The following is a 13,964-nucleotide window of genomic DNA, read 5'->3' on the forward strand; positions in this document are numbered from 1 at the left end:
ATGCCCCTTAGAATTTTCTCAATATATAAGGTAAGGGGAGGGAGACTCTAAAGAGCTATCTATTCTAAGGAGTATCATCATTTATCATCTCATATGTTTTATCTTATTTACTTTATTACATTTTTTATTATTGTCTCCTTATTCTTTTTAAACTTTCTGATGACTTAGATATTGGAGGAACCTCCGTGTTGCTCAATGAGCCCTATGATGTTTACTTTCTCCAAAAATCGATTACATTTCATCTGAAATTAGATTTAAAAAGCTGACTCCTTTTAGCTGAGTCCATCTGCCGACTCTTTCAGCCTAAAGTATCCTCTATCGACTCCTTCGGCTGAATTTATCCTGTTAATTCCTTTAGTCAAATCTTTCTGCTAGCTCTTTTAGCCGACTCTCCATTGTCAAGTTATTGCAGTTGCCGATTTACCACAAAGTCAATCACATTGAGTTTCATAGGATTTGACCCACCCCGTACTCAAATAAGAACCATCAATTTATGCATGCTCTTATTGAATAAAATTAGGAAGGTATTAAAAGAATTTTTTTTCTATCTCAAAGATACTATTTTACATGGTGCTCTTCTCTATGTCATCAATCATCTTGAGAATTACATGTCTATTGTGATGTAGATTAGGCAATTATCTTGAAACAGCATTTAGTTTGATGGTGCATGTTTTATCTGCAGGTCAATTACTATAAACATCTTCTTGCAATCTCATCCTCTCTGGCTATGTTATGTCTGATTCTCAAAGCTACCAAAGCATTATTAGAATCTTATAATATATCACTATAATATGACTATATATCAGATTGATCAATTTATTCATACTCCCACTAAATAAAATTGAGAAAGTATTAAAAGAATATTTTATTATCTCAAAAGATACTATTATAGATATTTTATTAGTGGATATATAATATTTCTTTGGATAAAACTTTATTTCATAAAATTCAAAATACAATCTATAGTATCTCCCTTAAACATTGAAATTGAATATAAAATTATAGATAATACAATATTCAAAATCATTTGACTTCAATTCTTTTTCTGAACCACATCGCACTTAAAATTTAGTACGATAATATTGAAACCACATAATAACGAATCCAATTTTTCATATTTGTACAAAACATATAAAAATTAACTTTCATTTTATTTAAAAACTTATTACAATTCAACAATTATCTATCTCTTACATTTTCACATAGAAGAAGGGGAGCCTTGGCGCAACGAGAAAGACTTGCTGCCGTGTGACCTAAAGATTCACGGATTCAAATCCTGGAAATAGCCTCTTGCCAAAGGCAGTCTAAGACTGCGTACATTAGATTCCCGGGCGTTACAGATTGGTATCAGAGACGTGTTCATCTCACTACACACACATCAAGCCTGAGTCCTGCCGCTTCCAAGTAAGATATTCATGCGTTCCTTACTTACCTTACTTACTGTTCTATGATTGATATGATCAAATATGATACGGAATGTAATGATTTGGGTATGCTTTTGATCATGGACTGTAACTCACTTGGTTTGATATACTGTCTCACAGCATGGCTCGTTACAATGCACGACTAGAGGAGTTGTTTGATGAGCTTGATTCAGTTGAGTACAGTCCAGTCCTTGGAGTTCAAGGAGTTATGGGAAGATTGGATCGAATCTTCTGGAAGCTAGAACAAGAGAGGTTTCCTATGCTAAACGACCACCGGATCGGGGCACTGATGCGTGCATTGCCTGAGCGCGCTAGGGTGGTAGCACACCAGATCTGGGGCCAGTTTAGTTGTCGCCTCGCATACCCAGAGTTGTGCAGGTTACTGCTGCAACACGAGTTTCCAGAAGATCTGGGAGAATCCGGATCGGATTCAGAAGACGATGAAGAGGATCCAGAAATTCTGGAATATTACGTGTCTGAGGAGGATCCTGAAATGGAGGAGGACCCTGAGCCTGAGGAGGTCTTTGAGGTCGCTCCTGAGGAGGATGAAGACATGGAGCTAGAGATTCTTGAAGTGGATGAGGAAGAGGTTCCAGATGAGGACCTGGAGGAGACTGTGGAAGATCCTGATGAGATCCCGGAGAACCCTTCTCCAGCAGTTCCTGTTCCACGTCAGGACGATCTTGTCATGTCTTTACAGATAGTGCACGGAATGTCGTCAAGTAATAAAAAGATCGAATCCACAGGGACCGTGGAACTACTTACTAAATCTAGCACAAAAAGGTGGAGAGAATATAGATCATGAGTTGTGTGGGGGAGATAGGAGTGTTTTAAAGTGCTTTATCCTAGAAGTCGGAGAAAGGGATCGACTGTGACACTGATGGGTGAAGCGATCCTAGGATTTCGGACTCCTCAGAGAATGGATTAATCGACTTGGATCCTCTACCTTTCCTCAATAACTGTTCAATTGTAGGAATGTCAACCAAATTATCCAATTCAACCTCGTCAGGTATCCTCGAATTAAATCATTGGTGTTCTTACGTCACTCGTTATTGGTTTGAAACGGTTCTAGAAGCCCGGTTCAAGGTCTGCCCGTGTCACTCAGGCGCCCCGGAAATACTAAAAGAACCCTATCCACTGTCACTGGATATCCTTTTACAGATCTCTCCCCAATAACGAATGACCGCTAACTATCCCTCATAGGAATTCAACTATGTATTAGGAAACCCCTCGGAATCTCGCCCGGTTCAAGGTCTGCCCCTTTTACAGAGCGCCCCGGTATACGGCCTAATGACTTCCCCAATTCATAGTAAATCCCTACCCTCATGGATTCACACACACACAAGTTATCATCAAGTACAAGCACAAATCCATAAAGCAATGCACAGTATTTCATAGAAAATGGTAGATTAATCAAATCCAAATACAATAGGGAAATCTACTCCATATCGAGGAGAATACAATCCAAAGGATAGAAGAAATACATCTTGTTCCCAAAGATAAACAAGAAAATGCAGGAAACTAGACTTATCTTCTTCCTCGGAGTGAAATCTCTACGTAGATGGGATGAAGATGGTCTGGAGCAGTCGGATCGGTGATGGATCGTCGAATCTCCCTCCGAAATAGGCGTCGGCGGCTCTAGAACAACTCCGGTGGCTCTCCAAAGTCTCCCCCCCTTTTCTAGGTCTCCAAAGAGACCTATTTATAGTGCAGGGTTCGGAAGCAGCACGCCCCCGTGCACACGGCCGTGCCTGGAAGGCACGGCCTTGTGTTGGCTTCGGGCACAAGGGAAGGCACGGCCGTGCCTTGGGGGCACGGCCTGAAGCTGTGAAGTCTCGGGTCTGGGGCACGGCCGTGCCTCTTAGGCACGGCCCAGACTTGTCCTCCTTCTGTTTGATGGCACGGCCGTGCCTGGGAGGCACGGCCACACACTGGCTGGAGCTGAATGGCTGGACACGGCCGTGCTTCTGAGGCACGGCCTGCTGCTTGGGCTCTTCTGTTCTTGCACACGGCCGTGCCTGTGAGGCACGGCCTTCAGCAGAGGCTGGCTCCAAGGTGAAGACACGGCCGTGCTTTGGAGGCACGGCCATGAACTGGCTTGATTCTGTTTTGAAGCACGGGTGTGCTTTTGAGGCACGGCCTCTGGCTGCTGCTGAGGGGATCTTTGGCACACGCCCGTGCCCATTGAAACACGGCCAGGAGGTCCTTGAGACACGGCCGTGCCTATGAGGCACGGCCCTGTCTTGCCTGATCTTCAATGATGCTCCGTTTTGCCCGTTTTCGCTCCAATTTCCACCCTGAAACATGTAAAAGCACGAGCAGATCTCCGAACTAGGAAATGTATAATATTGATATATGTTAATCCTGAAAAAAAGTACATTCTACTGAGGCATTAGCTAACAGCATTAGTATTCAGCAAATGCAACAAGCTAAGCAGCTGAAAATAATGAAAGAGTTCCAGAAGCAATCAGCACAAATGGATACGATGGTATCTCAATCAAATACACTTTTCATATATTTTGCAGCAGAAGTTTGTTATTTACTGTGAAATTTTATTGCAGTTAAGCATATTTTCTATGTGTTCAACTCTCTTATCCTTCTAGATGTCGTTGTTATCTATGTTAAAGTTTTGCACTTTCAGTTCTTAGATGTGTGTCATAATGCTCCACATCCTTTGTTTACATGCTCCACATCATGTATCAAGTACATTTAGCTGCTGATATTCATCGGCTTTTTGCATCACAATAAATGGTTCTTCTCATCTAGATCTTTGTATGTCTCAACTACATGAAGACACAGTAAGTTAGCCAGTTGCATGATTATTTCCCATCACCATTGAGATCTATTGCATTACCCATGACCAACCAAGCTGTGAGACCCGTTCCAGCAGCTAGGAAATTTGTTTTCTTTTGCTTCCAGTTGTTGCTGTATCTTGTATCGTAAATTATTTTGATCCCAATGTTCTTGTTATCTCCATTAGGTGCTTGATGAAATTGGTGTTGATGTTGCTTCTCAGATAGCCCTATTGTTTTATCCATGTCGTTTGCCCTTGCAGTAATTCTTTTGATTGGAAAAATGCACTGATTGCTCATTCATCTCTGAGCTACTTTTGCAGTTGTCTTCAGCTCCTAAAGGTCGGATCGCAGTTAATAATATGAAAGTCGATACTGCTTCACGGTATGAAGGCCTTTCTAGTAACCAACAGTGTGGCTCAGTTTTTACATCAACTTTTGAAGAAGTAGATCACAGTTCATACGTGTCATTTGATCACATTCTTCGCGGCAAACGTATCCGTATCGATCCCATGAACAATGCTTTGTTAGAAATGTTCCTTAGTAGTCTCAAGCATAAGTGTCTTCTGCAGGAGTTTCATGTCTTTTAGTTCATGTCATTTCTCCTCAATTCTGAGCATGGACAACTACTTTGCAGGCATATTGCTCTGGAGAAGCCTGAAGTCGATGAACTAGACAAACGATTGGAATCTTTTCGATGCATCTGAACAGTTGTTGTAGTTCTTCCTAGGATTATGCAAGGATTGCCTACTTCCTATGGTTGGCACTAGTGTGAGGCTTGTAAACACTATCATCCTATTGTTTTGTGAAGATTGTTTACTTGTAAAAGTTATTGAAATACTAGAGTGTTTGCATCTATCTTTTATATGATAACAAATGATTTATATTGTATAATTGCCATTCATAAAAGTAACCTCTCTAATTATGCATAGTGGGAAGATGAGAAATTTGTTCTTTTTTTAAATTATGAGTTTATTATCATGCAATGAAAAGGTTAGGTGCCTCTAGTTATCTGAATCATCAAAAGCTACCTCTCCATATTTCTTTTACTGGAAATACTATAACTGTTAAATATTTCAAAATAAACTAGTTCAATTTATCAGAAATATAATATATAGAGCATTTTTATATAAAAAATTATTTAAAATTCAACCAAAATTACTTTAATACAGTCAAAATTATCTTTATAGAAATTGTTACAGTATTTTAAAAATAAATCACTTTAACTTAGTCAAAAATAGAACACTTTTATATAAAAGAAGCTCATTATGATTGATTAAAATTATTAGTTATAATAGATTTTCGATGATTTTGAAAATTTTTAACTAAATTATATTAAAATTTTATGTAAAATATTATTATATAATATTTTTGATAAATTAAATTAAAAATAATAATTTGTAACTACTTTATATTTTATAGCTACCTTGTAACTACCATAATAATATTATAATAAGAATATTTTTAATATGAAAAATATGATAAAATACTTTTAAAAAAATATATATCTCACAATTCTAATAATTAAGAAAGTACTTTAATTTTGTTTATCAGGAATACATGCATATTTTACCACCTTTTGCAGAAGATGAGCAAGAACATCTAAAGCTATGTCTTATTCTAAAAATTTTGAGCACGTGCCGTGCGTGTGATGCTCCTTGACGTCTTTAGACGTACACGTACGGTATAAAGGCTTAACTGCTATTAATAACTTGCTTAATTTATCTATTAACGCTTAATCACTCAAACGCTCTTTCTCAAGATTCACAAGGAATCCAGTTCCAACCTCGATCGCAAACGAAGAGGGGGAAGGGGAAAGGGTTCGTCTTTCCTCCTTGGAGCTTCGCAAAAGCCATCAATTACTGGAACTCGTCGAGTTCCAATCTTGGTTTCCTCGTGTGGAGGATCTCATCTGCCCACTAGGGTTTCTGAGCGATTTCTTCTTTTTAGTTTCCGGAGGTGAGTCGGTCTTTGCTAGATTCGTCTTTCTGGGGATCAATTTGTTCGTATTGTGGGAAATGTGGGATCTGGGCCCATTTTTTCAATTTTTCTAGCCGAAAGTTATATTGGATTTGGAAATTGTTGCGTGGACGTTAGATTTGTTTCCCCTTAGGCACTTTATTTTTGTCGTTCCTCAAGAATGTTACTTTTTTCCCTTCCTTTTTTTAGCAAAAGGACATTTTATTTTTAATCTATAATCATTTTGAGCACTTAACCAGACGATTCTGCATTTCAGTTCTAATTTTATGAGCCATCCACGTTAAATTGCCGATAGTTTGATGCGTTGTTTACGATTACTACAGACATGCAGAGACAACTTGTTTGCAACGGTTGCAGGAGCGTTCTTCTTTACCCTAGGGGAGCCACTAATGTATGTTGTGCAATATGCAACAACATAACTGCAGTCCCCCCTCCAGGTGCTTCTTTTGGATTTTTTTTCTTATTGAATGGGTTGATTTCTCTACATGTATGTTTTCCTTGGGTTTGTGTACTATTGTTGCAAAACTATCTTTGCTACAAGTTCTAAGGCTATGCTTGTATTAGGAATATTTTCTAGGGGTTAGGTAGCAAATCATAGAATCAATACCCTGAGTTTCTTGATGTTAAAGTACAACCATGGTTATCCTCCTCTCTCCACACTTATTATATTATTTCCTCTGTTCTTAATGTTTTAACTAAAATGTGTATTTTAAAATATGGTTGCCAAAGAAGAAGCTTTGAATTTGTTTCTTCCACCATGATGTGTATGGGGTGCAGAACAGTTTAATCTCATATCCTAGTTCTCCACCATTTTGTAACAGTGCAATTCTCCCATGCCTTTTTGCCGCATGTCTATCTTTATGAGCATTTGTTAACAATGGTAATACCATAGTTCAAGGCTACACCAATGAGTTAATTATGTTTTAGTTTTACAAAATGCGCCATTCCTCTCACTTCATAATTGTGCATTGTTACGCCATAGGCCACTTTCTGCTTGTATATTGTATATGTCAATGTGGAAGTTTAAATCACCAGGTATGCAGGAATGGAGATGGCACATCTTGTATGTGGTGGCTGCCGAATTCTATTGATGTATAATAGAGGTGCAAAAAATGTAAGATGCTCCTGCTGTAACACAATCAATTTTGCAAGACCAGGTCTGTGTTTTTTTTACATTCTGTTAACTTTTACATATAACTTATTATAGTTCGGTGACCCCATAGTACTTACCTGTATTTTGTACTAATGAATTTATGATTAACAAGACTGAATGTTTGTCATGCATATGAACTTGCTAGTCATTCTAGGTTCTCTAATTTGCATTTTGTTGGTCCTTTGGATTGAAACTTTGTTGGTCCTTTGGATTGAGTACTCTTGTTCAGATGATTTGTTCTTAATGCCAATCTTTCTTACTTTACCGGTTTACACAGTGGCCTTTGTTCTTATTTGAAAACCTTGGATCCTTTGAAATTCTAGTATTCCTATCTGATCATAAATGAGATGAGTATGTGATTGTATTGCACACCACACTTTCTCAATTGATGTAACAGTGCAGAAAGAAACATCTTTTTACTCTTCTTCGGAAGGGAACTGTAGGGTGAATCTAACCAGGAGTCAATAAATAATTGGAGAATGTACAAGTTAATTATATGTAGAAATGTTATGGCAATAATGAAAACTAAGGAGATAATCACATATCTTAAACCTAAAACTGAATGAGGAAGAAGAGAATTAAGAAAGCAGAGTGCTCTCAAACTTGTTTAAGTGTTACGACATCAATAATTCATGGCTAGAGATGGAATGGTGTTGTTGAAGATGGCTTGGTGGAATGATATTTTTTGCCTAATTTAAACAAATAAAGGAGGAGGGTTGTATTAGGTTGCCAACCAGTGTTAAATTAAGACAAATACTCAATGAATAGATCCATTAAACTATTGTGCTAATGCTAGGTTGTTCCTCGGAAGGAATGCGTTGCAGAGTTCGACTGTAACATTTCGACAAAGACCGCTACATCTCCAGAACTCGGGTGTAGTGATAAATATGCAAGAGTCTGCGTTACAGGGTCTGATTATAACGTATTGGCAAGGATCGCTACATCTCCATGAGAACTTAGGTGTAGTGTTAAATAGACAAAAGTTCTCACTATAGGTTGGATAAGAACAAATATTATAGGAAAATTAATAATCTAAAATTTGAAATATGGAACATAGGAACTCTCACTGGTAAAGTAATGGAGGTACTAGATACGATGATTAGAAAAGAATTAGTATTTTATGTTTACAAGAGCCAAAATGGGTAGGCGAGAAGACAAAGATGATAGAGAACTTGGGTTTTAATTTATGGTACATAGGAAAGAATAAAATAAGAAATGGAGTAGGTATTGTTGTAGATAGTTCATTAAAGGATGAGGTTGTAAGAGTAGTTAGAAAAGGAGATAGAATTATAGCTTTTAAGATGATAGTGGAGAAAGAAACTATGAATGTAATTAGTATATATGCATCCCAAGTAGAATTAGATGAAGATACCAAATCAAAGTTTTGGGACGACCTTGATGAAGTATTACAAAATATTCCGTCAAATGAAATGATTTTGTTAGGAGATGATCTAAATGGGTATGTCGGAGTGAAAAATAAGGAATATGAGAGGGTACATGAGGGTTATGGGTTTGGAACAAGAAATGAAGGGAAAACTCTATTGAATTTTGTGATAACATATGACTTTATACTAGCTAATACATTTTTTAAGAAAAGAAAAGAACACTTGGTTACGTTTAAAAGTGGAGATAATAAATTATAAATTGACTTTTTTATGGTAGGAAGAGGGATAGAAATATTTGTAAAGATTGTAAGGTCATCTCTGGAGAAAATTTAACTATCCAACATAGAGTAGTGTTGGATATACATCTCAAGTATAATATTAATAAAATAAAAATATACACGACTCCTAGAATTAAGTAGTGGAAGTTAAAGGATGAGAAACAAAACATATTTAAGGAGAAGGTAGGAGTACAAGTATTAGGTTAAAATATACGGTGACTCTTATACGACATGCGATAAGATGGTATCAAAGTTGAAAATAATAATAAAGAGTGTATTCGGTGAGTCGAAGGGGCATGCACCATCAAGTAAGAAATTTTGGTGGTGGAATGAGAAAGTATAGGAGAAAGTGAAGGAAAAACGAATAACCTATAAGGAAATATATATTTGTAAGAACGAGAAAAACTAAAAAAACATACAATAGCTAAGAAAGAGGCTAAGAAAATAGTGAATGAAACTTTTGAACGGTTATATAAAAAATTAGATAAAAAAAGGGAAAAGAGACATTTATAGAATAACTAAAGTGAGAGAGAAAAAAATAAAAGATCTTACCCAAATAAAATGTATTAAAGATGAATGCAATATGGTACTAGTAAATAATGGAGAAATAAAAGAGTGATGGAAAATGTATTTTCATCAATTTTTTAATGAAGGTTTAAGTGATCAACTTAGCTTAGGTAATTTAAGTAGGTCAAATGAGTATAGAAACTTAAACTTTTATCGTAGAATTCAATCTTCAGAAGTAAAATAAGCTTTAAATGGGAAATGAGAAAGTCATTGGACCAGATGATATTCCGATAGAGGTATGGAAATATCTAGGGAAATAAAGTATTGAATGACTTACAAAATTATTTAACATGATATTGAAAATAAAAAAAAGACTGATCAATAAAGGGTAAGTACTCTAGTTCTTTTATATAAGAATAAGGGAGACGTACAAAATTATACAAATTATAGGGTTATTAAACTAATAAGTCGTGTCATGAAATTTTAGGAAAAAGTAATAGAAAAGAGATTAAGGAAGGAGATCACTGTGATTGAAAATTAATTTGGGTTCATGCATGAAAGGTTGACAATAGAAGTTATATATTTTCTCAGATAATTAATTGAAAAGTATCGGAAGCAAAAACAAGATCTACACATGATAGTCATTGATTTAGAAAAAGCTTATGATAGAGTTCCAAAAGAAATTATACGGAGAATTCTAGAAAAGAAAGGTGTTAGCGTAACATATATTAAATTAATTAAGGATATGTATGAGGATGTAACGACTAGAGTGAAGACTTCAAGCAGATTAACTGAAGTATTTCCAATAAAGCTAGAGTTACATTAAGGATCAACTCTAAATTCCTATCTTTTTACACTAATCATGAACGAACTCATTGGACACATTCAAGACACAGTACCGTGGTATATATTGTTTGTAGATATTGTTTTGATATATAAGACACGTGAAGGAGTAAATGTTAAACTAGAATCTTGACAGGAAATACTAGAAGTGAAAGGTTTTAGGCTTAGTAGAGTAAAAACAGAATAAATAAAATTTAAGTTTAGTAATATTAAACGTAACGAGATAATTGTTAAGATAGGAGATGATGAATTGTCTGAAATTGAGAGCTTAAGTATTTAGGATCATTTTTGCAAGTCGATGGAGGGATTGAGAGAGATGTCTTACATAGAATACAAGCAGGATGGTTGAAATGGAGGAGAACATCGAGTGTTTTATATGATAGTAAAGTACCTCTAAAACATAAAGGAAAGTTCTATAAAACGGCAGTTAGACCTACTATATTATATGGCGGTGAATGTTATGCTACTCGAGCACATAACCAGAAGATGAGAGTTGCAGAGATGAGAATGTTAAGATGGATGTGTGGTCATACGAGGATGTCAAAATAAGAAATAAGAGTATTAGAGAGAAAGTCAAAGTTGCATCTATTGAGGGAAAACTCCGATAGACACGTTTAAGATAGTACGAATATGTACTTAGATAACCAATAAATGTTCCAGTTAGACGATGTAAAATTATAACAAATACGCCCATTAAACGAGGAAGAGTAAGAAAAAAAAATTTAGTTAGCAATAATAAAACAAGATAACATTTATTTAAATATAGATGATGATATAGTAGAGGATAAAGTCCAATGACGTAGAAAGGTCCATATAGCCGACCCTATCTAGTATGATAAGGCTTGGTTGTTGTTGTTGTATTCAAACAGATCTATTTTTGAAGGAAAGGAAAATAAAATTTCCCACTTTTTCCCTATCTAATCTTCTTCCCAAGGAAATGATGATTTCTCTCTCATTAGTTGCATTCTCCTCTTGTTCTTTCTCTCAACTAAACATCAATAGTTAAAGGAATTAGTTACATGGTTGATTTCACTCATACTATAATATTAATTATGGATTAGATAGTCATGTGAAGCTTCCAAAAAAAGAAACTAGTAATTTTTGTGTGCTCCAACCAAGCTCATATTATATCTGATAAGTTAGGTGCATAAGGTGTCACTGAAACAAATCTGCATCCTCTCTGGATTGAACATTCATGCTTGAAGTTTTTTTTGTCCTGTGAAGTGATGATTGTTTCAAGTCCCTTGCATTTTTCATTCTATTGGAACCATTTAACTTTTTCCTTTTTATGCCTTTATCGCTAGAACAATGTTCTTTGTTTCTATTGGCTATATGCTAAACTCATTTCAAGAATCTGTGGTATAGAATTGTCAAACATATCAAAAATTTGTTGGATTTTATGTTGTAAAAGGCACTGATACTTGGACTTCGCCCATTCCTCCATACCCGTGTTAGATAATGACACTCCTAGAGGACAACTATTATCTTTTGCTGATCGCTTCTAAACATTTTTAAAAATAACCATGTCATACACTTAGATCCATACTTGTTGTTAGATACTCTTTAACTCAAATCCAACTGAAAACAAGGAGCTCCTTAGGAGGTACACTGCTCCTTAGGCTTACATATGTACGTAGAAAGATACAATTATTAATCTTCACTTTCTAGGGAAAGTTGCTACAAACTAATGAATACTGACTTTGGTTGGCAAATTGAATCACTCGTAACTAAAGAAAATGCTTTTATAATGTCAAATTTAAGTTTTCTTTGAAGAAGTTTAATATGAGGGTGTCAAAGCAAGTGATATTGTGTGCTCTTTGAATAAATGCTCAGAAATGAGATGTCGATAGTTAAATTCCGAAGTGATATTCCAATAATCTATGCTTTTGTGCTTACATTAAAGTTAGTGATCAAGACAAACTTTATAGCTTTCTGTTTCCTAATATTTGTGAATGGTAAAAAAGATGTAGTTATCAAGTTTAATTTACTCTTGTTTCTGTGGCCCATTGCAGTAAATCGGGTTGCTCACCTGAGCTGTGCTCATTGCCATACTATGCTGGTGTATCCGTATGGAGCTCCATCTGTCAAATGTGCAATATGCCATTATGTGATGAACATTGGGGTAATCATTGAGTTTGCAATTTGTTGTTTTTGTTGTTGTGTTATTCATAATTTTCTTCCTCAATTCAAGGTTCACTGTTTCTTCATGATTATGTGCGACAGATGAACAACACGACCACCCCAATTCCAGCTGCACGTAGGCCTAATGAGATTACGCCTGTGCCTCCATCAACTTCATCTGTACGCTTACTTCCCCACTTCCTGCTAGCCAATTCCTTCAAAGTCAATACCTTTGTCATTTTCATAATTACTATTCTTTGTGTTTTCCTAGCATGCTTCTCGAACTCAAAACACAACTGTCGTTGTCGAGAATCCAATGTCTGTGGACAAAAGCGGAAAACTGGTAACCCCTTATTAGAAAATTATCTAAATTTATTACTACTTTGTCAGACCATTTAAAACTGATGGGTTAACTAAGAGGCATTTTTCTACTCCAAAAAGCAAACTTTAAGTGGGTTGAAGTTCTGCCATTGTTGGTATCAAATGAAGCAAGTCTGTGGTTTTGCCGAAAACATTGATACTCTTAATCTAGCAGAAGTTTTGCCAAATAAAATATTTATCAAGAGGATGAGTTGAGAAAGCAAATATGGGGTTGAATCCCAAGTCCTAATGATAAATCGCTAAGCTTATTGACAATATATGTCTTCTTCATTGCAGGTCACCAATCTTGTTGTTGGAGTAACCACTGGGAAAAAATGATTCCTGTTTCCAGTTTCCAGTTTCCACATATCACAAGTGGTTGTCTACTGGGACAATGTCGTTGCCCCAGATTTTTTTAAAATCATTTGTAAAAAGTCACAATGAGCTACATAAGTGTAGCTTCCAACAGTATATGACTTCGCTGTCATCGAGTTGTGTATGTCCCGAGTAGTTTTCGTGCATCGAACAATATGTATATACATTTGCAAATTATCCCCCCTTCAAGTGTTTATTGTTGGATTTCCTTTATCTAGTGAGTACTTAATACTTAATAGCTACCAACAATGGTTCTTAGTGAAGTGTTTTTTTGTTAATTAAATAGAAAAAGAATTTATTGGGGCTTTGTTTTGTGAAATAGTAAATAAGGTGGCATAAGCCTTTTCTTTTCTTTGTTTCATTGTATTATTGGAATTATAGCAAAGTGATTCATTTGATTTATTGGGATTGATTGACGCTCATCTAGCTACTTCAGTTTGTCTTGCATTTGGCCCACCCAATTTGCTCGCTTGATCCACTTGGTTTATTTGGTCAGTTCGTCTGATCTGCGATAATTTTTTTATTTTTTAAAAATAATTATTTCATCTTAGATTATCTAACTAAACATTAGAATCATATTTTAAAAGAAATGGAATGGAAATAAAGTTTTCAAGAAGGTGTTTGAAGAATCAATTGCTATGGATGAGTGAAGTGGGATTAGAATTGTAAATGAAGGTGTTTGTGAATAAGTTTAATGTTAGGTTTGGTAAAACTTATTTAATAGTAAAAAATATATAAAATAAATA

General features: G+C 35.7%; 1 protein-coding gene across 1 annotated transcript; it reads left to right on the forward strand.

Moving 5' to 3' along the window:
- The first annotated feature begins 5,971 nt into the window (after positions 1–5,971).
- Positions 5,972–13,431, forward strand: LOC141838564 (protein LOL3-like). The gene is made up of 7 exons (XM_074726073.1): positions 5,972–6,175; positions 6,520–6,633; positions 7,240–7,353; positions 12,375–12,484; positions 12,586–12,663; positions 12,755–12,826; positions 13,141–13,431. Exons 2-7 carry the CDS (start codon positions 6,522–6,524, stop codon positions 13,180–13,182), a joined length of 528 nt encoding a protein of 175 aa, XP_074582174.1. The 5' UTR covers positions 5,972–6,175; positions 6,520–6,521; the 3' UTR covers positions 13,183–13,431.
- Positions 13,432–13,964: the final 533 nt, after the last annotated feature.

Source organism: Curcuma longa, chromosome 11 (assembly GCF_044706935.1).
Source record: "Curcuma longa cultivar G26 ecotype Majalengka, Jawa Barat chromosome 11, ITB_CL_G26_1.1, whole genome shotgun sequence".
Lineage (NCBI taxonomy): Eukaryota > Viridiplantae > Streptophyta > Magnoliopsida > Zingiberales > Zingiberaceae > Curcuma > Curcuma longa.

What these genes read in the sequence shown, in the direction of transcription:
- LOC141838564 (XM_074726073.1), top strand. Translation starts at nt 6,522, where the DNA reads ATGCAGAGACAACTTGTTTGCAACGGTTGCAGGAGCGTTCTTCTTTAC. An exon ending in AACTGCAGTCCCCCCTCCAG is followed by an intron (nt 6,634 to 7,239) that starts GTGCTTCTTTTG and finishes CCAGGTATGCAG; the next exon opens with GAATGGAGATGGCACATCTT. An exon ending in ATTATGTGATGAACATTGGG is followed by an intron (nt 12,485 to 12,585) that starts GTAATCATTGAG and finishes TATGTGCGACAG; the next exon opens with ATGAACAACACGACCACCCC.